Genomic DNA, 23,193 nt, shown 5'->3' with positions numbered 1-23,193 from the left:
ATCATAATCTCAATAAAAAGTTCAAAAAAAATGAAGTACAACTAAGTTAAATGAAGGAAAACTAAGTAATGTGTGAACTGGTATTGCGACAGGAAACTCTTCATGAATTGGAGCAGCTATTTGCCCATTTATCTGGCTTTCATATCTGTTAGTCTCCCTCCAACTCTCCTTTCTTTTCCTACCTTCTTCCTTTGTTTTTTTTAATTTTTTTTTAAAGGTTGGCACCTAGGCTAACAACTGTTGCCAATCTTTTTTTTTTTTTTTCTGCTTTGTGTCCCGAACCCTGCCAGTACATAGTTGTATATCTTAGTTGCAGGTCCTTCTAGTTGTGGGATGCGGGACGCCACCTCAATGTGGCGTGACAAGTGGTGCCATGTCTGCGCCCAGGATCCGAACCCTGGGCCGCCACAGTGGAGTGTGCGAACTTAACCACTTGGCCACGGAGCCAGCCCCTCTACCTTCTTTCTCTATCATTCCTTCCCTCTCCCCATCTATCCCTGTTAATTCCAGCTGTTTAAGTTATGTGTTAGACTTCCTACAGATATAAACTATGACTTTATTGTTCCCTGAGATTTAGAAGTGGTTTATCACTGGTTTGTTCCAAACCTCCTAAAACGTATGCCCAATTATAATACTATTGTAGCAGGACACAATTTTTGCCAGGGCCCAGAAATTAGCTTTAATTCCAGACCCTGGTTCACATCAACCCTTCGTGGTGAAAGGTGACGCCTCCAGGTCAGCCTTTGGGATCATCCTGTCTACACAAGTAGAACTAGAGAACTTCTACATTCCTAAGTGAGTAGTTCATTCTAGTAAGGCAAAAACTTAACCTCTGGAACTGAAAATTCTTAATCTTCAAGTGCAGTGTCTTACCCTGCTATTATAAACCACCAAAAATTGAAATACTTTCATCAGCAAAGTAATCGAAACCATGCCAGGTCAAACAGGCACTGTTCGTCCAGCTCCTCTCATGTAGTTAATTACCACATAGGGATCCCAGAATGAAGTGGCATAACATGTTACTGATTCCAGATAAATAATAATAAGTGCCTCTTTAAATGAGTAAAAAATGAAAAAGAAATGAGGTTTAAATGCCTGTTTTAATGAGTATATTGTTGCTTTCAAAAATTTTCAAACATCTATCAGTTTCCCAAGTGAAAGGTCCCACCTCGTGGAGTGTTCAGAGACCAATCATTACAATTGTTTTCAGATTAGATGGTCACCTCTCAAAGACTCATTGTAGCCAAGGCTCTTTGCTAGCAAGTAACAGAGAGATCCAATCAAGATAACTAAAAAGAAAAAAAGTTGATCATATGAGGGCGTTGAAAAACTAGAGAAATTTCAAGAATCCCTGTTATACAGATGAGCCTCACCGGAGAATGAAAGCGATCTGAAGCTACTCTCTCCTTCCCTTTGAATGCACATGGTCTCTCTCTAAGCATCTTTTCTCTCTTTCTACCCTGGCTGTTCTGCTTCCTTCTGAGCCTAAGCGTCAGGCTTTGCACTGGGAATGATAGTGAAAAGATGGGTAGGAAGTAGTCCCTGCCCTGTGAGCTTTGAGACCAACAGAGGGAGACAGAGGGGTAAATATGTGCAAGGACACCACAACAACAGTAGTCCCTGCCCTGTGAGCTTTGAGACCAACAGAGGGAGACAGAGGGGTAAATATGCAAGGACACCACAACAACAGTAGTGTTGTGGTTACAGAAGATACCGGATGGAGGGAAAAACAAAATGCAGGAACGTTCATCTCTATCTGGGGGAATGGAAGTTTTAATAGATTTCAATGGAGAGAGGATATTTATGGCAAATGTTGAAGATAAGTAGCTAAACACAATTGTCCCTTGTGTCTGGCAAGGACGAGTGCTCTTCTTTGTCTTCCTATTTCCAGATTGTGAGTGTCTCCTCAACTTTTGGCAACATCATATCAGAGTCTTAACAGTCAGATAAATTTGTGCTCCTACCTCATTCTCAGTCTATCTTGGCTGTTCTGCTTTTCTCTGAGCATTTTACATCTCCCCTCTCTCTTTCTATGGCCATTCTGTGAATGGCTTGGTCCTCAATTCCAGCTCTAGTCTTCAGTTGCTTGATGCCTATAGTTTGGAATAACCATGAGGGAACATTGTGGGGAGAATCTGTAAATTCAGAATTTAAGTCTAGCTCTGTTGATGTAGTTGTGTTCTATTGAGGAAATCTGACATGGCCTCAGTTTTCATATCTGTGAAACAAGAAGTGTGCATTAGACAATTTAGGAGCCCTTATATATATATATATACACTAAGACTCTAGGTCAAGAATCACCGTATGCCTGGATTACGGACTTGAAAATGTTTATTGGAAAACTGTGTGGTGAGGAGGAATTTTGGAAGCAAATACCTGAACTCCAAGCCTGGTTCTACTACATTCTATCTTTACATAATTTCTTTGATCTTCAGTTTCCTCCTTTGTAAAATGAAGCTAAATGCTATATTGCAGTTTTTTGTGTGCATACATGAGGTAGAGCACACATTAGCTCCCAGCAGGGTATGTGGCATGTAGCAGACAAGTAACCCATGGCATCTATTGCTATTACTACCCTAAATTAAATTCAATAAATAATATTTAAGTAAATTCTGATGAGCATATTCATGAGACTACCAACAGTGTATTTTATCAGCTCTAAGAACGTCACTCAGAACTTAATATTTTTTATAAAGAATAAACTACTACGACCATTTAATGATTGTCTTTACTGTCCTGGTGGCAGGAATATATAGTCCCATCTTGTTTGTCTATACGTCTCTATAGCCATGCTTAATCTACAATGAAATGTCTACCTTAGCATTAAAAATTGGAAAAGATTATTTTGCAAAATCAGTCTTACTCCTCCTAAGTTCATTTGGATATTAATTCATAGGAATTTTGATTTAGGGTGTCCAAATAGCTACATATTTCTGGAACATTATAAGAGATGATGCTATTTTCTATAATTTTCTAAAATAAAGTATTTGTTTTGTATTATTTATAATAGCTACCTGCTTTGAAGTGATACCAGATAAAGAAAAGTAAACTTGTGTGCACTGTAATTTGTTTTGAACAGGAACATAGGATTTATTGGATGCTGCAATTTGACTTACCGCATATACAAACATCATGAGGAAACAATGAAAAATCATGTACGCTACTTTGTCATGTAAAATTAAGATAGCAACACGGGTAGCCAGGGAAATACGTTCTCAGTTTAATGGCTCGTTCTATCACCACCTGACTCTTCCAGTAAGTTCTACAAGCAAGCGTTTCCGGTCTGAATCAGAACACATTATTTCATGGTCTTGGGAAAAAGTTGTATCACAAGTAATCGGTTGCCAATAATTACAGAAACGTGTAATTGGTGTTTATTTTAAGGGAATTAGAGCAGATTAAAGTTTATCCCTACCATGTCACTCTTGTTCCCAATTTGCATGCTTTTCTTGAGTGGGAGAGAAATGGGTGGAGCATCCAAAGGAGAAAGAAACAGTTTTTATTGAAAACCTGTGACTCGTTAAGAAGTATATGAAAATGCACACGTAGAAAAGTTGAGAGGATATTGAAATTGTGAAAAGATAATAAGATTGTACTTGATATGTATTTTTTTTCTTTATGTGCATCTGTCTTTTCTAATTTTCCAGCAATAAAAATACATGGCTAGCCGTAGAGGTGGTTGATTTTTGCAATATATCCACGCGTTCATCTACAGTTCTCAGCTCAACGTGCATCTGCGCAAGATCATGTGACTGTCTCTCAGCAATCAAATATTAGGAGAAGTGATGTGTCACTGCTGTCCTAGACACAAAACTCGGGTGTGCCTTCTGTGGTGTGCTCTCTCCCATTCGTGCTGCTGGAAACCCGAGATCTTTGGGTCTCAGCTTGGAGAAGGGACTCCCCAGATTTGCACCAAACTGTAATATGAGCAAGAAATACACCTCTTTTGTGTTAAGCCGCTGAGATTTCTGGGTTTATTTGTTACCACAGCATGGCCTATGCTATCCTAATACAATTGTGACATTCTTAATATTTTCCTATTTAATGTCGATGCGTTCACCAGAGGTAAGTATAATTATTTTTATGTTACACATGAGGAAGCTGAGACTTAGAGACAGTTAATTACTTGCCTAAATAGGAGATGGGTTAGCTGGGATTTAAATCCAGCTTTCATTTAAACTGATATTTTTTGTACTTAAACTCTTTATTATATCATTTACTGATTGACAGTGATTTATTATATCATTAAATCACATATAATGTGACGTGCATGTGAATGGAGCTACTACTTTTGCGTCAAATCTCCCTGGTGTGTGAACAAAAGTGACTCCTTTCGTCCTTCTCATCCTTATGTTTTTCAGTGTACCCTTGCTGTGACCATCCTCACTGCCTAAGTAAAGCCTCTTATTCTATGAGGAAAAACCCAACCTTCCAATTTAAAGTTTAATAAGGTACTACAATTTGTTTACCAATATATAGAGGAGAACAATCTATCCTCTAAGAAATCTCCCTCCTCATTCCGGTGAAAGCTGGTGGGTAAGTGGGGACAGTAGATGTGACAAAAGCCTGTGTGTCCTGGCTACCTGGTGGTTCTGGAGGGATTCAGTCCTTTGTTGGACTCATGAGCCAAAATAATTCTTGAGAGCTCATCCTATGCACTACAGACCTATCATCAAGAGCATCTGTAATTTAGGTTGGTTTTCAAGTAATAAGGATAGAATGATCATCATTTCTCCCCGTGTTTTCTCTCGTAGTCAAGGCGGTGTGTTTTCAGGAGTTCTGTGCGTGGCCCCTCACTACTGATGTATCTTTAGGAAAGTCCCTTCAATTGAATAACATGGGTAAATACGCAGTCACCAAAGCTTAAATAAGTCAAAAGTCTATAGATTTCTTTTTGGAAAAGAAATTAAGGAAATTTAGCCCAGCTGTTCAGCTCACTAAATTTTAATAGCATCACCTGCATTTTGAGAAATAAAATGACTATGGCTATGAGACTGGTGTTCAAAACCCTGTTTATTGCCTCCAGATACAGGGAGCTAATGGCACGGAATGGCAAAAACCCCTGTTTATGCCTAAGAGCACTAAAACCAAGATGATGTTCTCCGAGTAGCTTCCAAGATAAATGTTTCACTGTTTTATAGATTTATAAGCATAAGAAAATCAAATCTCATGTGAAAAGGAATCCGAGTGTGAAACAAAAATATAATGAAATATACAGTAGTTATTATCTTGCCAGTAACTCAAACCTCTTGCATCCGTACGGCATCAGTTATCTGGCAATGGCTACTGAACCTCTAGAGACATTTAAAAAATTCATTTCTCCAGCAAATTTGTTTCTTATAGATTGAACTAGAAAATATGGAGACTAAAGCTGGGCCTAAATGTTCATGGATGCTTTAGTTTGAGTTTTACAGAAAGTTGTCTTGTTTATTCATATATATACTCCACATATATGATATCATGAGTTCTGTTTTCTGTTTAAAACCTTTTGTTGGAAGTGCCATGGGGTTGATTCCGACTCCTAACAACCCTGTGTACAGCAGGGCAGAACTCTGTCTGGTCTTTTTGCTCCATCCTTTCACTTTCCTGCACTATATCAGACAATGCTCTGCTGCTGTTCACATGTTTTCATGGCTAGTTTTTTTGGAAGTGGGTAGCCAGGTCCTTCTTCCCAGTCTGTCCTGGTCTGGAAGCCCCCCTGAAATCCATCCACTATCGGTGACCCTGCTGGTATTTGAAATACTGGTGGCATAGCTTTCAGCATCACAGCAATACACAACCACCACAGTATGACACCCAACACACGGTGGTGCGGTTCCCTGACCAGGAAGCGAACCTGGGCTGCAGTGGCGAGACCACAGAACCTTAACCACTAGATCACCAGGGCTGGCTGTTTAAAATCTTAGTGAAATGCAGAAAGGATTACACCAATATTCACACTGTCAAGGGTAATAACCCCTTTCTTAGCTTTATTAACATTTATTCTGTGTCAAAATAATTACTGTAGCAACATGTGAAAAAAACATGAAAGCAAGGTCCAGGAAAGGCTCTCAAGCGGACATATTAGCCATAATAAATTCATCAGATAGGTATTCATCTGGAGCCTAGTCATCTTTTTGTCAAGGTCATTCAAGTTTATTCTAATATACTTTTGCTGGTATTCTTATTAAATATATAAGAACATCTAGTCATTTTAACAGGAAAATCTTCAAGCCACAGTACAGATGGAATCATGCAAATAACTACAATGACCACAAGGTGGCAAAGTAGACAAATCTACATCGTTTAGATGGGCTCTTCCTGCAGAAGAAATGTCTTTCAGCTTGGGGGAGGGGTTGGGGGGGGGGTCTTGTATGATTGTCTGCTGGCTAGAGAATAGCAAAATTATACTAATTTCTCAAAATCTGGTAATTACTCCAAATTTCTGGTTCTTGAGATGAGCGTATGCATCATGTTACTATTCTAATTTATTATAAATGTTTCCTTTTTAAAGCAAAATTGAATTTCTTAAATCCTAAATGTATATTTTAAAGGCAAAATTATTGGGTCCCTCTCTTACAACATTTTAAATCCATTTGATATGTATACATGAGTCAGTCGGAAAGTGGGCGTTATTGCTACACAAATTCAGAACCATGATGTGATTATATGATTAGTGCTAGTTATCACAAAATTACAGTTATTTATATTTCAAAAATTTTTGGTTTAGAGAAGCTAGATTATAAGACTTCTTCTTAATATTGTTTTTCCCAAAACTCTATGCTACGTGGCTTCTGTTTTCCCTGTAACGTACTTTGAATGATCAACCAGTTTTCAGTGAACTAATATATAATAATGACTCTCAAATCTACATCTGAAGCCCTGGCTTCTGGAGTTCTAGACAACCAGAAAATCTAAAACAGTCATCTGGATATGCCATACACAATTTAGATTTAATATATTTAGAACTGACCTCATTAACTTCCTCCCAAAATGCGTACTCCTTTCATCTCATTTCTCTTCTGGTATCCAATGGACTGTGACATCCAAGCAGGAAACCTGGGACTGCTTAATATCTATTCCTTGTTTCCCTGTACCCTCCGTGATCTGGATCCTGCCCATTTCTTTGGTCTCAGCCTCTGCCACTCTTCCACGCCCTTCCCTGGAATTCACCACCTCCTCTCACCCTTCTGTGCCTTTGCTCATGTCATTTTCTGTTACCTAATTAGTACTCCTGAGGTTGTAAATTGATAGAAGCTTTCTGGAAGCTGTTGGCATAACGTATTAAGTACCTTAGAAAATTCATTTTCTTGTGTTTGTCAATTCCACTTTTAAAAAGGAAATCATCAAAAAAATTGGTCTGACAGTTGTATAAATATTATTCATAACAGCAAAAAAAATTCTCAATAGAGAAACAGTAAAATAAATTACAGTCAAACTCTCTGGATGTTGTACAGCTGTGTAACTAGCATTTTCAAATAATGTTATAGTTTAGAAAAATGTTTGTCGTATAATATCAAGTAAAAAACAAAGTTTTGGGGGGTTGAGAGGACTGTGGAGCCAGACCACCTGGTTCATATCTCGGCTGTCACTTCTTCACTCCAAGTTATTTATTCTTCTGCTCCTTAGTTTTCTCATCTATAAAATGGGAATGATAATAAGAGAGCTGTTACGAGAATTACCTGAGTTAATGCATGTAAAGTGCTGACAGCGGCTGACACATAGTGAGTGCAAAATGAAAGTCTGCTGATGGAATTCTGGCCATTTTGCTGGTGGCCATGAAACCACTGGCATCTTATGTTGAAAATTGTTTTGATCCGTATCCCTTGATTAATTCCCCATGCTGATGTGCTCTCAGGAAAATGATGAGGCAAATTATTAAACTAAGTTAAAACCATTCACCTTTGGTCTAAAGAGGCTATTCCCTAGAGAAATTGTTTATAATTCAATAGATCAAACTTGTTACATTTGTGTAACTGAACTGTTAGAGCACAGCAATCTCCACAGAGAAAGGTCTTGAAAAGATTACCCTCAAACCCAACATTCTAGACAAAAGCAAGAATTAATATTCCAGCTTTTGTTCTTGAAATAGAAACTATGATACACTTTTCCCAAATGAATATTAATGAATACAATTAAAGGCACATTATGATAGACTACTGACTGACTCTGAGAGTGGCTGAGAATTCTTCAGATCAAAACCTAACTTAGACAAGTAAATATGAAAGTCCACACGTTTCTTGTGTTAATTATCTTCTGATGTAAAAGTAATTAATTTTAGTTTGCTTAGCCAATTGACTAGAAATTACTGATATTCTAATATACCCGTGATATTTTAGGTCAAGATTTAAGGCTTTAATATCTTTTCACCCCCTCTTAAGATGACCAAACTGGGACTTCTTCCATAATATGGAATAATATTAACCTGTAAAGATATGTGTTGAAATAAGCAAGTCTCCAAGCAAATTCAAGTGAGTTTTAATTCAACTGTGGAATTCCTCATTCAACTTTAAAAATTTATGAGTTATATTTTAAAAATTCAAACTTCATTAATTTTTGATCATTCAAAAAGACTCAATTCAAATTGATTTCACCTGTGATGGAAGTAGCTGCTAACCACATCAGCAATCATACAAGGGAAGAGAGAGGTTTCTTTCAAATTTGCAGGGCACCCTTCGCATTTCACTGATATTAAAATGCACTTAATAGATTGCCAACTTTGCTAAAATTATCATATATACTAAAATATAAGCAGATTTTCAGGTGTTTTTCACTATTTCATACTTACCCTGATTCTACCCAATTAATGAAATTTTGCTAGAAAAGTTTTTTTCCAACTCAGTTCATTATCTGAGCTGTAGTGGGTGATTTGATTTGTGGTCTCAGAAATGTGTGTCTCTATCCTAAAGCCTCGAATCTGTGAGTGTGATGTTTTTGGAAAAATGGACTCTGCAGATGTAATGAAGTTAAAGGTCTCAAGATGAGACTATCCTGGACTAGGGTAGGCACTAAATTCAACAATACATATCCTCGTAAGAGACACACAGAGGAGCGACAGAGAGAAGAAAGTCATGTGAAGACTGAGGCAGAGATTGGAATTATGCAGCCACAAACCAAGGAGAGCCTGGAGCCACCAGGAGCTGGAAGAAGACAGAAGGATTCTCCCCGGGAGCACAGCCCTGCCGACATCTCGATTTTGGACTTCTGGCCTCCAGAACTATTAGAGGATATGTTTCTGTTTTTAAGTCACCAAGTTTGCGGTAATTTGGTAAGGCAGCCCTAGAAATTAATACACGAGCCATCTCTAAAAAAATTCCTTAAATGAAAGAACTAGTTTGGTTAAATATTTGAAGGTTTTTTTTTTTTTCTTAGAGATCTATCACTATCAGATTTTATTTCTTTGGAAAGAATGTATTCAATATAATTTTAACTGAATTGATTACAACAAGTACAGGTAAAATCTTTATTTCTTGTTCAGATTTGCTGCTTATAGCTTATTAGAAAATTGAACGTGGAGCAATATTTGATATCAGTTTTCTAAGAGTACTTTTCCATGCTGTCAAACTCTTCTTGCTTCAATGATGGTTTTATTTCCAGAAACAATTTTGTAAAATCAAGTTATAATTTTGGAGCCATCTTAACGTTCAATCTCACAATCGATCTGCCTGGCTGTTAGGGTAGTGGGACAATTCCTCCTTGACAGGTCACTTGGGTTTGGAAGATGAAAAGATCCATCAAAGATTCCTGGTCCCATTCTGACCCCAATCCTCTCTCCTCTCCACCACACCATGGGACAGGGGTGCCATAAGACAAGGGAGAGAGAGAGAGAGAGAGAACATGCTGAGTTCTTCTGCCTGAGAAAAGTATCAGGATTTGAAATACGGACAACTAGATTGAAAGGGTGATAAGATTGTTATGGAAGCAAGTTTGACCTAATGAGAAATGCTCATGGTTGAACAGGCTAAAGGAATTTCAAAGAGAACAAGCATGTCTAGTATTTCATTTCATTCTTTCTGCTGTAATGTAATCCCATACCATTATCCCTGAACAAATAATAACAGCCAACATTTATTAGATGCTTACTGTATACCAGGCAGTTTACTTTTGTAACTTCACTTTATGCTCTTAACAGTTCTATGAAGTAGGAGCTATAATGAACCCCAATCTTCAGGGAAGGGTTACAAAATTCAGGTGCCTCGTGGAAGTGATAATTTGGGGAAATTAAAGGCCATATTCCACATTTAGGTAAATGCAGACTAGAGAAAACACAGGGAGATCAAAAATGTTTTTTGTTAGCAGGAAGAGATGTCACACTGGGAGAAATATCAGATTGCCCCAAGAATTTCCAGGAAATCCTGGACAAAACACTGTGTTTCCTACCTTAAAAAGAACATTTAGTTTTTACAGAATGGAGTGGCTCAAGAAGACCGAAAGACTTGAGTATATTCAAGCAACTGATATCTGAAAGCTGCAAACCACCACTGATGGACTAGTTCATAGAACGTGATATACATAACTAATGACTTATTTTTCTTTTCTGTATTTTTAACATTATTAGTTCTTATTCTTATTAGTATTTTGGTTAGAACAAACTGAGACATTTATACATCCAAAGTTTCCAATTCTCTATATACTTTTCTTTTTACAATATTGAGATACTGATCAATTAGAATAAAAAGAGTGCAGAAAAGAAGTTTGGAACAAATTTAGACAGGGTTTTTCTGATTAAATGTTGTAAAACTTTATCACAAGGAACACAATCTCCACACTGTAGACAGTTTTTTCTCAAAGAACACATTTAGTGTTTGTTGCAATACATTATCTTACATTAAGATCTAATTCTAGATACTTAAGGGAACCTCCCGAGAAGATGGTTGATTGTCACGTTTAACCAGACATCGATGTTTATGTAACATGCGAGTGAAAGACTATTAGTAGGATGTTGGTTGAGCTGATCAGAACAAAGGAGTCAGAGCTGTTCGTCACTGACTGCGTTGAGTAATAAGGAAAAGAGCGAACATGTGCTGGGATGCGCTGGCCTCCACCTCCCTCTCTTTTGTCTTCATCTTGCAAGGGTTGAGACTAAGATGCTCTGGTGCTCCAAAAGGACCTTCAGCTCCCGAGAAACCCCAGCCAGGGACCTTGCCTGGCTTCAGTGGTCTCCCTGATGCAGCAACTTTGGGGCTCTTCATTATGGGACTGTAAGGACTTGCCCTTCAAGCCTAAAACGTGAAGGGAAAACAATGAGTCTAAACACCAGCTTTCAGGCAGAGTCGAAATCAGCTCTCGGGACCTTCCTCCAGGTTTTCGTCTCTTACAAACACAGTCTTACTTAACAATCTAGGGCTACTTTTTAGAAACTTGAAGAATCATTGAAGAAAGGAAACCATGGTAGGGCCCCAGTGCTCTGGTGAATTTTCCCATTGTTTCTTTTAAAATTAGAAGGCAGTCACTGTGCTTTTAGCATAGCACTTCTCAAACTAGTTGTGGTGAAGAATCAATTTTTGTTTTTGTTTTATTTTCCAATCCATTGAATAGTTATACTTTTGGAAAATATAGTAAAAAGGAAATACGATAAGAATAAAATTTAAAAGGCAATAAAACAAGTACACTTTTTACTTATTATATTCAACAACATAAAATTACTCTATCAAATTGCCATCAAAATTCCTAAACATTTACTTTCGATTTCTGTACGCATTTGTGGGGGTCCGACACCAGTCCTACTCCACAGATTTCAGTTTTTATAGCGCTACATTAGTGTGTTGCTCGGGGTGTTAATTTTATGGATAAGTGAAAGCTATTGATTGCTTTAATTAAAAAACATTTTTTTACAGCAGAGGCTGAGTCTTATGGAAACCTCCTCCCTTCCAGATGCCCTTCTACTCACATTAGAGTTAAAAACCTGAGGGGAAAAGGAGAGCTATGTGAATAAAGCCAGCTGGTAAACATGTATTTTTAAAAGCTCAATGAGACTTTAAAATTGTTTGATTCCCAAAATATTTTCTTGACCCTTCTGAGAAGTGGTACTATCACCTGTTTGCTAACTAATCCTTTGTCCTTCCTGAACTTGGGGTAAAGTAAGGAAAGCTTGTAGTTTTAGCAATTATGCTCAGTGTTCTCCCATAAATGCACAATATCATGTACACTGAAATAAAACAAAAAGAGAAAATAGGAATAGAGAATCTTGAGGCTAATTAAGAGCTTGGTCTCTGGAGCCAGAATACCTGGATACAAATCCTGATCCAGTCAGTTATTATCTGTGTGACCTTGGGTAAGTTACTTAATATCTTTGTACCTCAGTGCCCTATCTGTAAGGTAAAAAATATAAAACACCTGTTAGATAACCCTTACAGAGTTTTGGCAGGGTTAAATGAAACACTTGAGCTTTTGGAAACTTTGTCACTAAAATCTTACATACCATTACTGTCTGGACATTTGTTTGAGGGTCTAGACTAAAGCATGCTTTCAAGATTGGTTTGGTGACTAGGACTCCAGAGATCTAAACCTTGGTTTCTGGTTCTAATCAAGATGGAGTAAACACATTCCTCCCTGTCTCTTCCCCCAAATACAGCTGAAATCGCCAGCCATAATGCATACAGCAGCTATCTGAGGACTCTGAAAAGTAAATGGTAGCAGGCAGATTGGGGAAAGAAATTAGAACCTGAAGTACCACCAAATCAGCCATGAATTTCCCATTCTTTTCTTCTGTTGGTATCTCTTAGCAATGAACTCAAAGGCAGCCCCAAACCTAAGACTGTGCATTGAATGGGAACAAAAACAGCCCCAAGGGAAGCTCTCTATTTTTTGGCTAAGGAGCAGGAAAGGGGCCCCACGGGTTCAGAAAAAAGTGGGGAAAATCCCTGTGTTTTTTTCTGTTGTCTCTTACACCAGCCTCTAGGCAACCCTAAAGCGGCAGTGACAGCAATGGCAGTGACAGGCAGGTACCTAAAACACAAATGAGGCAACACTTCTCTTTGACCAGAGGAACTGTGGTCCCAAAAGTGTAGGGAAGAGCCCCATTGTTTCTTTTTCTCTATATATCCTCTTGCTGCTTGTACCTGGAGACAGACACAGTCACAGCAATTCCACAGTAGAGTCGGGATTCTAAAGCCCTGGCTTACTAGCCAGAGGACCATGAAAGGGGTTCCTGTGAGAAAGAAGGTGTCAGGGAGATCACAGAGAGGAGAAAGTTCAGGAAAATAATCTAAGACTCAACTACATGATGTCTACAAGAAACTCACTAAATATATATTTATATAAATATAATATATATTTAATTATATAACTAAATATATATTTAAAGTAAAAAGATGGAATAAGTTATACCATGCAAATACTAACCAGAATGATATAGAAAAATTGGACAACACCATCAATCAACTGGATTTAGTTGGCATTTGTAGAGCATTCCACCCAACAAAAGCAGAATACATATTCTTTTCAAGTACACATGGAATATTCTCAAGATTGGTCATATCTTGGTCATAAAACAGATCTTAGCAAATTCAAAAGAATTGAACTCATACAAAGTATATTACCTGATCATTATGGAATTAAGCTAAAAATCAAGAGGAAAAAGAAAACCGAAAAATCTCCAAATACTTGAGAATTAAACATACTTCTAAATAATCCATGGATCAAAGAGGAACACTGAAGGGAAGTTAGAAAATAGTTTGAACTTAAAAACTAAAACACAATATATCAATATTTGAGTAATGCAGCTAAAGTAATACTTAGAGGGAAATTTATAGCATTAAAATGCTATACTAAAAATAAAAGTGTCAAATCAACAATTTAAGAGGCATCTTAAGAAACTAGAAAACTTCCCAAAGCAAGGAGAAAGAAGAAAATGATAAAGATATGATCAATTAAATTTAAAACAAAAAATCAGTGAAACTAAAAGATAGTTCTTTGAAAAGTTCAATGAAATTAATAAACCTGTAGTTAGACTAACAAAGAAAAAAAGAGAGAAGACACAAATTGTCAAAATCAGGAATGGAAGATAAAATATCCCTACATGCTTCTCATATCAAAAGGATAACATAAGAATAATACAAACAAATCTGTGTGCCTAAATTTGACAACTTAGATACAATGACCAAGAAATAAATGCTTAACATTGAAAAGGAATAAATAAAATTGTCTCTACTTGCAGATGATTGCTGGTGTGGAAAATCTCAAGGAATCTAGAAAAACTCCTAGAACTTCTAAGTGCAAAACAGTTGAAAAAATACCTTACCAAAGGAGATATATCCACAGAAAACAAACACATGAAATATATTCAGTATCTTTGGCCATTATGGAAACGCAAGTGAAAGCCACAATGACATACCAGTACACATTGATTACAGTAGTTAAAGTAAAATTTCTAAGAGTGATAGTACCAAATGCTAGTGAGAAGGGTAGAGCCACTGGAACTTTCATAGATTTCTCTTGGGAATTCAAAATGGTACAAACACTCTGGAAAACAGTTTGTCAGTTTCTTACAAAATTAACAGGCACTTACCATATAACCCAGCAATCTCACTCACAGTATTTAACCTTGAGAAATGCAATTCATTTTCACACAAAGTCTGTACATAAATATGTATAGCAGCTCTATTAAAAATCAATCCAAAATGGAAACAACTTAAATGTCCCATAATCAGTGAATGGATAAACAAACTGGATACACCCATACAATGGAATACTACTCAGCAATAAAGAGGAATGAACTATTGATTCACACAACTACACAGATGGGTCTCAAAGGCATTATCCTGAGGGAAAGAACCACCTCAAAAGGTCACGTACTCTGTGACTCCATTTATATGTAATTCTGAAAAAGACAAATCAGTAGAGATGGAGAGCAGATTAGTGTGGGCCAGGGGTAAATGTGGGAGAGAGTTTAACTACAAAGGGGTATCACAAAGAAGTTTTTTGGAGTGATAGGACTATTTTGTATCCTGAATAATGGAGGTACTTACATTATTCTGTATGACTTAAAACTCAGAGAAATGTAACCCAAAAAGTTCAATTTTACCATATGTATGTTTTAAAACAATAATCAATGAATCTGAATATTTTATTTCATTTGTTCATAATTCAATGTACAACATTGGAAACAAACTGTAGGTATTGAATGCATCGATTTCCCTAGCTCAGAGATCCAAGAAATTATTTTTTATTGCTGTACACATAGGATTAATGAGATAATGTTTGTGAAATGTTTTGAGCTCCTTAAAACGAAGTTGCTACGCAAATATAAAGTGTTGTTATCATTACCCAGGCACTATTTTTTTCTTTCACTTATATGATGAAGTTTATGATCGTCTTCATTTTTCACATTATTTTTAATGAATTGTAACAATAAAATGTGGTAGCCAAGATAGAAAATGAATCACATGTGTTAATGAGGCTAGAACTTTGTAATTAGAATTTGAAACATCAGTCTGTCAAAAGATAATTGGCTCTAATGATTATTTCTCTATGTACACAAGCTACAATTTTATGAAGTCCAAGAGTAGCTTATTCTGCAGTTTTGCCTACAGAAGATTCTTCAAGTCACTATCTCCTCTGAGAGTTCTGAGCTTATCTGAGTGTCTGAATAGAGGGACTCAAATATGAGGAAGAAATCACATCTGATAGTAAAAGAGTATTCTCTCTTCAAAAGGAAGTAAAGAAAGCATAGTCAGTTTAACTTCAACCCTGCTTGTATTACGTTTTTTTTTAAGCCTTTTAATCTCTTTACAAACATAAGCATGACTTAAAGATAATATTTAATTCTTGGACCTGAAACAAAATTTTTATTATCCTTTCTAAGTGCAGATAAAGAATTCTACAATTCCCCTTAACAAAATCATCAATAGCTTCCTACTTGTTTTAGAACACAGTGTGAATTCTTCTTCTTGGTTATTGAGGCCTTTGGTACTCTAGCTCTGCTTAACCTGGACAATGTTATTTCCTGGGTTTACCTCCATATTAACCCTTTACTTCATCAGGACCGTTCACCCTATTTGTGTCAGGTTCATCATTACTTCTCTATCTTTATTCAAGTGATTTCTCCAGTCGAGAGGGATGAAAGCTCCTGCAGAGAATCCAGTTTGTTGGAGATTTTATATATACGTCACACTCAGGTACTTGCCTCTAATAATCCTTGTCTTTGTGGAAGACAGTAGAATCCAGTAGTCAACCAATACTAGACAGTTACGCACCCTCAAGTGTGGAGACAAAATTATGACAGAAAATGTAAATAATCTATTTGAATCTCCTTGAAAATTGAGATCACTAAATGTCCAAAGTTCAAGTAAAGCTTAACCTCAGTTCCCAGACCAAGCCAGGCTAATCATTCAAAAGGAAAAGATCCAAGAGTTTTAGGTATATTCAAAAAATAGCAGAAGACACAAAGATTCTTCCATTTCCCAGAAAAAATAAATCTTAATTCAAAATCTTACCATTTCACTCAAGGTATAGAAAGTTTTGTAGCAAATGTTCACACTTTTCAGCAGAGAGTAGCTGGTAGTCAAGATTCACTTACAGAAACTGTCAATTTTCAAAAATTTCTGGACACAATCTGTGACACAAAGGAGGTCTGGGGAACAACGTGCCTTTTCTTTTTTCAAACTAGAATTCACCCTAGATAATGAGGAAATGTATGCACCTTGTTGACATTCAAATAAAACCATGTTTTCATGACGTCTATGAATTAGATGATAAGTTAGAAGTCATCTTTTCCAGCATCTTGTCCTGTTATAGAAATAAGAAATGAACTTCAAAGAGGTGAAAATTATTTCTGTCTAAGCCTTGACATTCATATCCGTGGTTCAGAAAACTGTGGGATACATGGAATTCTTATTGAATAGTACTTTATTAATTTTTGGACCCCACAGCTTTTGTAACACTAAGGAATTTGAATTTATCTTGTAGGTAACTGGGAGCAGTCTTTGAAGATTTCAGAACATGTGAGTACAATGATGAAAGCACTTTTGGGGAAGATAAATCTAGCAGTGGAGTGTAGAGTAGATGGGAAGGAGAAGAGCCCAAAGGAAAAGATTCCACATAGAATAAATCGACAACGCAGCTGACTTGAGGGTGAAGATGATAATAACGATTTTAAATATGTTGAATTTAAGTCATGGTGGGACCTCCAAATAGATATATTCTATAAATTTATGGAGAGATGAAACTGGATTGTTGAGAGTTTTGGGTGGCCAATATGCATTTGGGAGTGTTAGCTAAAGTAATGGTTGAGTTGATGGAAATAAATCATAACAGAAGGAGAAAACATTGAAAGAGAAAATAAGAAAACCATGGGAAAAGCAAATAGAGGTAGCAGAGAAGAGGAAATTTTGAGCTTCAGCATATGCCAGCAATTTGGCTCAGAAATTTAAATGCTTCTCTTAGTTATCCCAACTGCACTCTAAAATACACATTGTTGCCATTCTACACTTGAGTAGACTCAGAGACTTTGGAGTAGTTTGTCTAAGTTCACTCAAAAGGCTTGGAGTTAGAATTTGGATCCATGACTGCTAAGCTTCAAAGGTCATGTCCTTTCCAGTAGCCCATCAAAACAAACGGAGGCAGGACATCAGAGAAGCAAGGTCATGGGGAATATGGGAACTACATCTGTCTTTTTATCTGCTATATTCCCAGCACATAGAAAGTGGTCAAAAATAAATGCTGAATGACTAAAGAATAATAAATATCAACTATTGATATCTTTATTGATGTCTCTGGTCAAGTATACACTCAAGAGTTTTATATTCGTTATTCTATTTCATCTCTAACACGACTCTGAAAGAGAGATGAGAGATTGCCATGCTTTCATTGTCACCCAGAATTCAAGCCAAAGTTAGTCTGTCTCTACATTTGGGTTTTTAACTTCTATGCTATATTGAGAAAATTCATCAATTTTGAGTTAGAGGTCACTGATGACTCATGTGAGAAGAGATTCACTGATGATAAAAATGAAGATTTTATTCCATAATAAAATTTGCCAGAGGAATTTGCCAGAGAAAGAAAAGATAGAAATTAGATATTTGCTAGAAGGAGAAGCAAAGTCCAACGTGATTTGTTTATACTGTGTTGTTGTGTTTTGCTGCAGGTGGGAAGCTGAACTTGTTTTAAAAGTCAAAGGATAATTTGATGGTGGATACCAAACATAGCAAGGATAATTGGGGGTGTGTTGGTGGAGTCTGTCTGAAAAGAGGCAAAAAAGAATCAGAAGAGTCAGGTAGAAGGAGGAGATTAAAAAAGCAAATCTTTCTCTGAGCCAGAAAAAAAATTTTTAGAGCTGGCAGAAAGAGAAACAAGTCAAATCAGAGGAAGAAAGAAGAAAAGAAGCTCGAGAGGCTGAGGAAAACATGCAGAATGGTTACCACTAGTGCCAAATTGTTGTATATGGAAAAACAATTTGGCACATGTTCTCCTCAAGCGGCTTGCTGCTGTTAGCTGAGGTTAGCTCTAAGGGTTTAAAGGTCCATGTGGGCCACACCCAAATTCACTCATACTTTGTTGTGGAATTAGGGAATGTTTTTTAGCCACTTGGGTACAGGGAGTCATATTGTTCACTTAAAGCCCAAAAGAGAGAGAAATGGAGTAAACAAAAACTTTAAATGAGATGTTTCACTTTCACAAGATAATTAAAATTTACCTACCTGATCGTTTAGTAGCTCACCATGAGAAATTTGAATAAATGAGAGAACTTGGAATTCTCTGAATATTTTCTCCTATCTCTGTCTTTTTATTTATAATAGATTATGTAAGTTTCAGTGTGTTTGTTTAATGTTCTATGAATACTCTTAAACTGAGGTTAATATTATCATCTCTGGGGGCTTCCAGAATAGTGGAGAGAGAAGCTCCACTATTTCCCCAAAGAGCAATGATATAACTGGCAATTTTTTTCAAAATAAACATTTTTGGACCTTGGAAATTGGCCAAGGGCATACAATGAACAGATAAACATTTATTCAGGAAAAACTATTAAGCCTTAGTAAGAACAATGGGAGTCTGTGGCCTTTTAGCTTTCTCTCATCCTCCCCTGTCCCCTCAGCTATGTGGCAAAGTAGTTCTACCAGGGTGGGGAAGGCTGGGAAAAACCAGGAGTCTTACTGACAGAAGGGGCTGACGATTTTCAGCAGAGAATGGAAAAACCCATTTCTGGGGTTATTGTCAAAAACAAGAGCAATCTCAGTGGTGAACAACCATGGAAGGCCAGCGTTACAGCTATCTTGAGGTTACAATACTGATTGGGATAGTGAACAGATTGGTAGAACAACTAGAAACTTAATACGGAGATACAGAAGTTTCCACATATCCCTGCTGGCTGGTGTATGTAAGCCTACAAGTACGTACAAAGTTGTACACACACTCAGAAAAGACTGAGGCTTAGGTATCTACTCTTAACCTGGTTGGAATAGCTGCTAACGCTGCTCCCTAAAGTCTGAAACCATCACCTCTCCATAGGATTTTCTACCACTGGCTACTTCATTCTTGAACTTACTTCTTCCCTTGACTTTCATAATATTACTCCTTTTAATTCTATCTTTAAACATTTCTTTCCAATTTTCCTCTTATTCTGATTGAAACTTCCACATTGATATTTCTCAGGTTTGTGATCTAAGATCCCTTTCTTTGTCATTGTATCCCCAAGCATATGAGTCATTCTAATCAACATATTGTCGGTTTTTGACTTCCAAATCTGTACCTTCACCTCCAGAATTCTTCCCTAACCTTCAGACACAAATCTAAATACCTTCAGGAAATCTCCAACTTGTGTCCTACAGAAACTTTATTTTCAACATGTTCAAACGTCACCCTTTCTAAGGCTATAACTTCTTTTGATTAATAGTTCCATTAATCAACCAAGTAAAAACCTAGGATTCATTCTGGACTCCTTTAAATTCCACATTCAGTCAGTAACCAAGTCCCGCTGACTCCGTCTATTAACCTCTCCTATAAATGCCTCTTCACCTAGGTTCCTATTTATTCCTGCTTCAGTTCACAACCTCATCATCCCAGATGTGTTATTACAATAGTTTATCTGGTCTTTTGGCCCACCCCTTGCCCTGGCTTCAATCTAGACTCTGTCTTGCTGGCAGAGTAAACTTGTTGATATTGCTTATTCTTCTGTTCCAACAGTCTGAGTGGTTTCTTGAGACTTACACAGAATAAACTCCAAATCCCTTAGAATAAGAGATAAGTAATAATACAAACCATTGGAAAGATCAACTATTTTCCCCCCATCTCTCCAAGTGTAAATATCGTCTATAGTCTTAACATACTTCTCTAACATATTCAAGTGGCTCACAAAGTTAGATAATTCTTTCAAACATTTATTACAATGTATTCTGTTACATAGTAACAGTAATAGATGCCAATTCATTGCCACCCTGCTACAAACAAAAACAGCCCACATTACCCCTCCATACACCTAAAGTCTATTAAGTCCAATATTAGTTTTCTCCTCCCCAAGGCTACAGAACATCACTTCAGTTGGCTTTCTCTTTACGAATTATTTTCCAGTCGTTCTGTTTTTGTAGTTCACCTCAGGACCTTCTGGTTTAGACAATATAGAAAGAGTCTGAGCCATTAGTCTAATAAATCCCTGGCTTGTATTGACTAAATTGGGAAAGTACACCGACATCGCTATTTGTAATATTCTTACTTATGCCTCCAAGTATTGTGTTTAGCTTTGGTCATTTTTTCCCTTGAAAGCTCTCCTTTCTGTTGGAAACTAGAGGACATGCAAGACAGAAAGGCCCCACTGCACTTGGAAACATACTTTTATGGCTTCAGAGTAGACAAAGCTAAATTCTAGAGCAGACGACTTTCTCTGCCTTTTGAGCAGATCCCTCTGTTCCTGATGGGCTTGAACATGCCAGTGCAGATTACAGATGAAAATAATCCAGTCGGATGGACACATATCTTGACAAGAATATTTATTTGTTATTATTGAAAAATACACAAAGGCAAAAGGTTGCTTAGCTGCTGCTTTTCCATAGTACAGCAGGTTATTGTAAGAAACGGGAAAATATACGTTATATCCGACAGTTTACATTTCTAAGGCATTTAGGCTTAAGAGTAGTAGGCGCGCCTAGGTCCATGGACTTGAGTTTAAATACACCGAGGCACACCAGGCAGGCAAAGGATTTGAAACTATACAGTACAACTCTTCCATGCATTTGTGTCTTAGGACTATATATCCATCGCCCATCCCCCATCATTCATTTTTTCCACATGAGTTTTGGAGTTGTTCATAGAACACTGGCAATAATCTACTCTTCAAGAGTTTGCTTATAATGACAACACTGATGGGACACACAGAACAGAACTATTTCATGGACAGGTTCTGTAGACTCTCACCAAATCGAGGCTCCAGTAAGAAAAATGCCAATTTGCAAAGGCACCGTGGAGACAGGTTTAATGCATTGAATATAACATGAATCATTCACAATAACAAGTTTAGTGTTTCAGGGAACTTTTGTTAATACAACACAGTTGGTCACACAAAATACAAATGCTTCTGTTGATTTGTCTTGGCAACTCGGAGACATCAACAGTGCTAACAGTTTAACAGCTTTGTTCTCATCTGACAGAAAATAATGGCAGTTCTGCAAGGCAAATGTTAAACCTGACCGTATGTATTTATTAATTCCACAGTGTTTTGACAGATTAGAGGGATGGAACTCAGAGGATGCTGACACGCTCGCTGAGGGCTTTCATCTCTGTTTCTTCAGTCTCGGGACTGTCACTGTGGCGAGCACCTGGGTTGATCAGGTGCGCAGGGTACTGCAGCCCTTGCTCGCCTGCATACTGCTCCCACCGCAAGTCATCGCTTTCATGGGTGATGTAGCGTTCCCCGATTTTGCATTCCAGCTCTCGTAAGTCTAACCAGGTCTGATAATCCTGAGGAAGAAATTCCAAAACATTACCACAGAGATGATTGAAACTCATTAAAACACTGTTTCCTATGTTCGCAATTCCCCCACCCAGGAGTTACCCCTTTTTTCTTCTACTCTAACAGCGCTGAATCTCTCATCAGGCACCCTGAAGTGACAGGATCAGCACCAAAGCCATTCTACTGCCTAAACTTTGCAAATGCATAGTATTTATATGATATCGTGCCTCAAAGGGTGGGCAGTGAATGCTTGCATTCAAGCAATTAGGAATGGTATTCCTTTAAAATTTAATGCCTACAAATAATCCTTCAGTATTTCAGAGTATCATTTTTTCTAAACTTTAAGTTCAATGTGAAAATAACAAATATTTAAGAGAAAACAAACTTATGCATATACTTTCTATTTGCCATGCATTTGTTCCATGAATATTAGCCTAGGATTTAAGAATATGGCTTCCAAATGAGAAAAGTGCGTGACCAGATGGCATCTACTTGGATGTTTATCAGGATTACTCATACAGATGCTTTTGAAATCTGGTCCTCGAAGTTTTGTTACGACCCTTAGTTTTTCTGTTTTTCGTTTTTGGTTTGGGGGTGAGTGTGTGTTGGTGGTGTGTTTCTCCACTGTTAAATTTTCCTGGTAAAGAGAGGTTTAGAAACACTAAACTGTTATTAAATCCTATTAAATCCTAAGGAGTTGCATGCATCCTGGCAAACAAATTGATATTAGAATTACACGTTTTAAAATATGACAAAAGATTTTTACATATAATATCAAACTCATAAATATTTAGAAGCTCATCCGACAGAGAAAATATCCAGTGGTTGATTTTTACCTGGAGCCAAGGGTGACTCAATGTCTTATCCACACTATAGCGCTTTCTCATTTTTACTTGCAGCAAGTTATTGATAAGATCAATGGCTGAAAAAAAAATTTAATTATTGGTAAAAATAGATAAATCTAGAACAGATGTATAATTCCTTTACAGTTGATTTCACATCTGCTATTTACACAGTTAAATGCAGCAAAGTGATAACAGGCGGTAGAACCTGAAAAAAATTCCTCTTGAGAATTCTAAAATCTTGCCCTTCATTTTATTTTGGATGCTAAAAAATGAAATTGGAAATAATTATGGAGGAAGGAGTATGAATATTTTGTGAGCACGATGTGAATTTCTTAGTCTAGTCTTTAAAACATTTTTCTAAAGTAGGAGTTTTGTTTAAATATACATCATTTTAATATGTCCTGCACTAATGGCAGGATAAAACTACTATTCAAGAGAAAGCATTTACTAATTTTGTTATAAAACGTGTTCAAAGTTTGAATACACATA

The 23,193-nt window shown here is 37.0% G+C and overlaps 1 protein-coding gene across 1 annotated transcript in view; it reads right to left on the bottom strand.

Annotated features, from left to right (window-relative positions):
* Window positions 1-20,887: 20,887 nt before the first annotated feature.
* The window catches only part of PRKD1 (protein kinase D1), a 288,114-nt gene continuing 285,808 nt past the window's right edge, over window positions 20,888-23,193 (bottom strand). Inside the window, exons 17-18 of the mRNA XM_046653872.1 lie at window positions 22,696-22,781; window positions 20,888-21,867 (exon numbers count right to left, since the gene is read on the bottom strand). Of these exons, the coding sequence (XP_046509828.1) occupies window positions 21,649-21,867; window positions 22,696-22,781 (305 nt within the window). The 3' untranslated portion in view covers window positions 20,888-21,648. The remainder of the gene's footprint in view (window positions 21,868-22,695; window positions 22,782-23,193) is intronic.

This window comes from Equus quagga, chromosome 2, assembly GCF_021613505.1.
Source record: "Equus quagga isolate Etosha38 chromosome 2, UCLA_HA_Equagga_1.0, whole genome shotgun sequence".
Lineage (NCBI taxonomy): Eukaryota > Metazoa > Chordata > Mammalia > Perissodactyla > Equidae > Equus > Equus quagga.
Note: the sequence above shows the minus strand (reverse complement) of the source record. Positions and strands in the feature narration are given on the sequence as shown.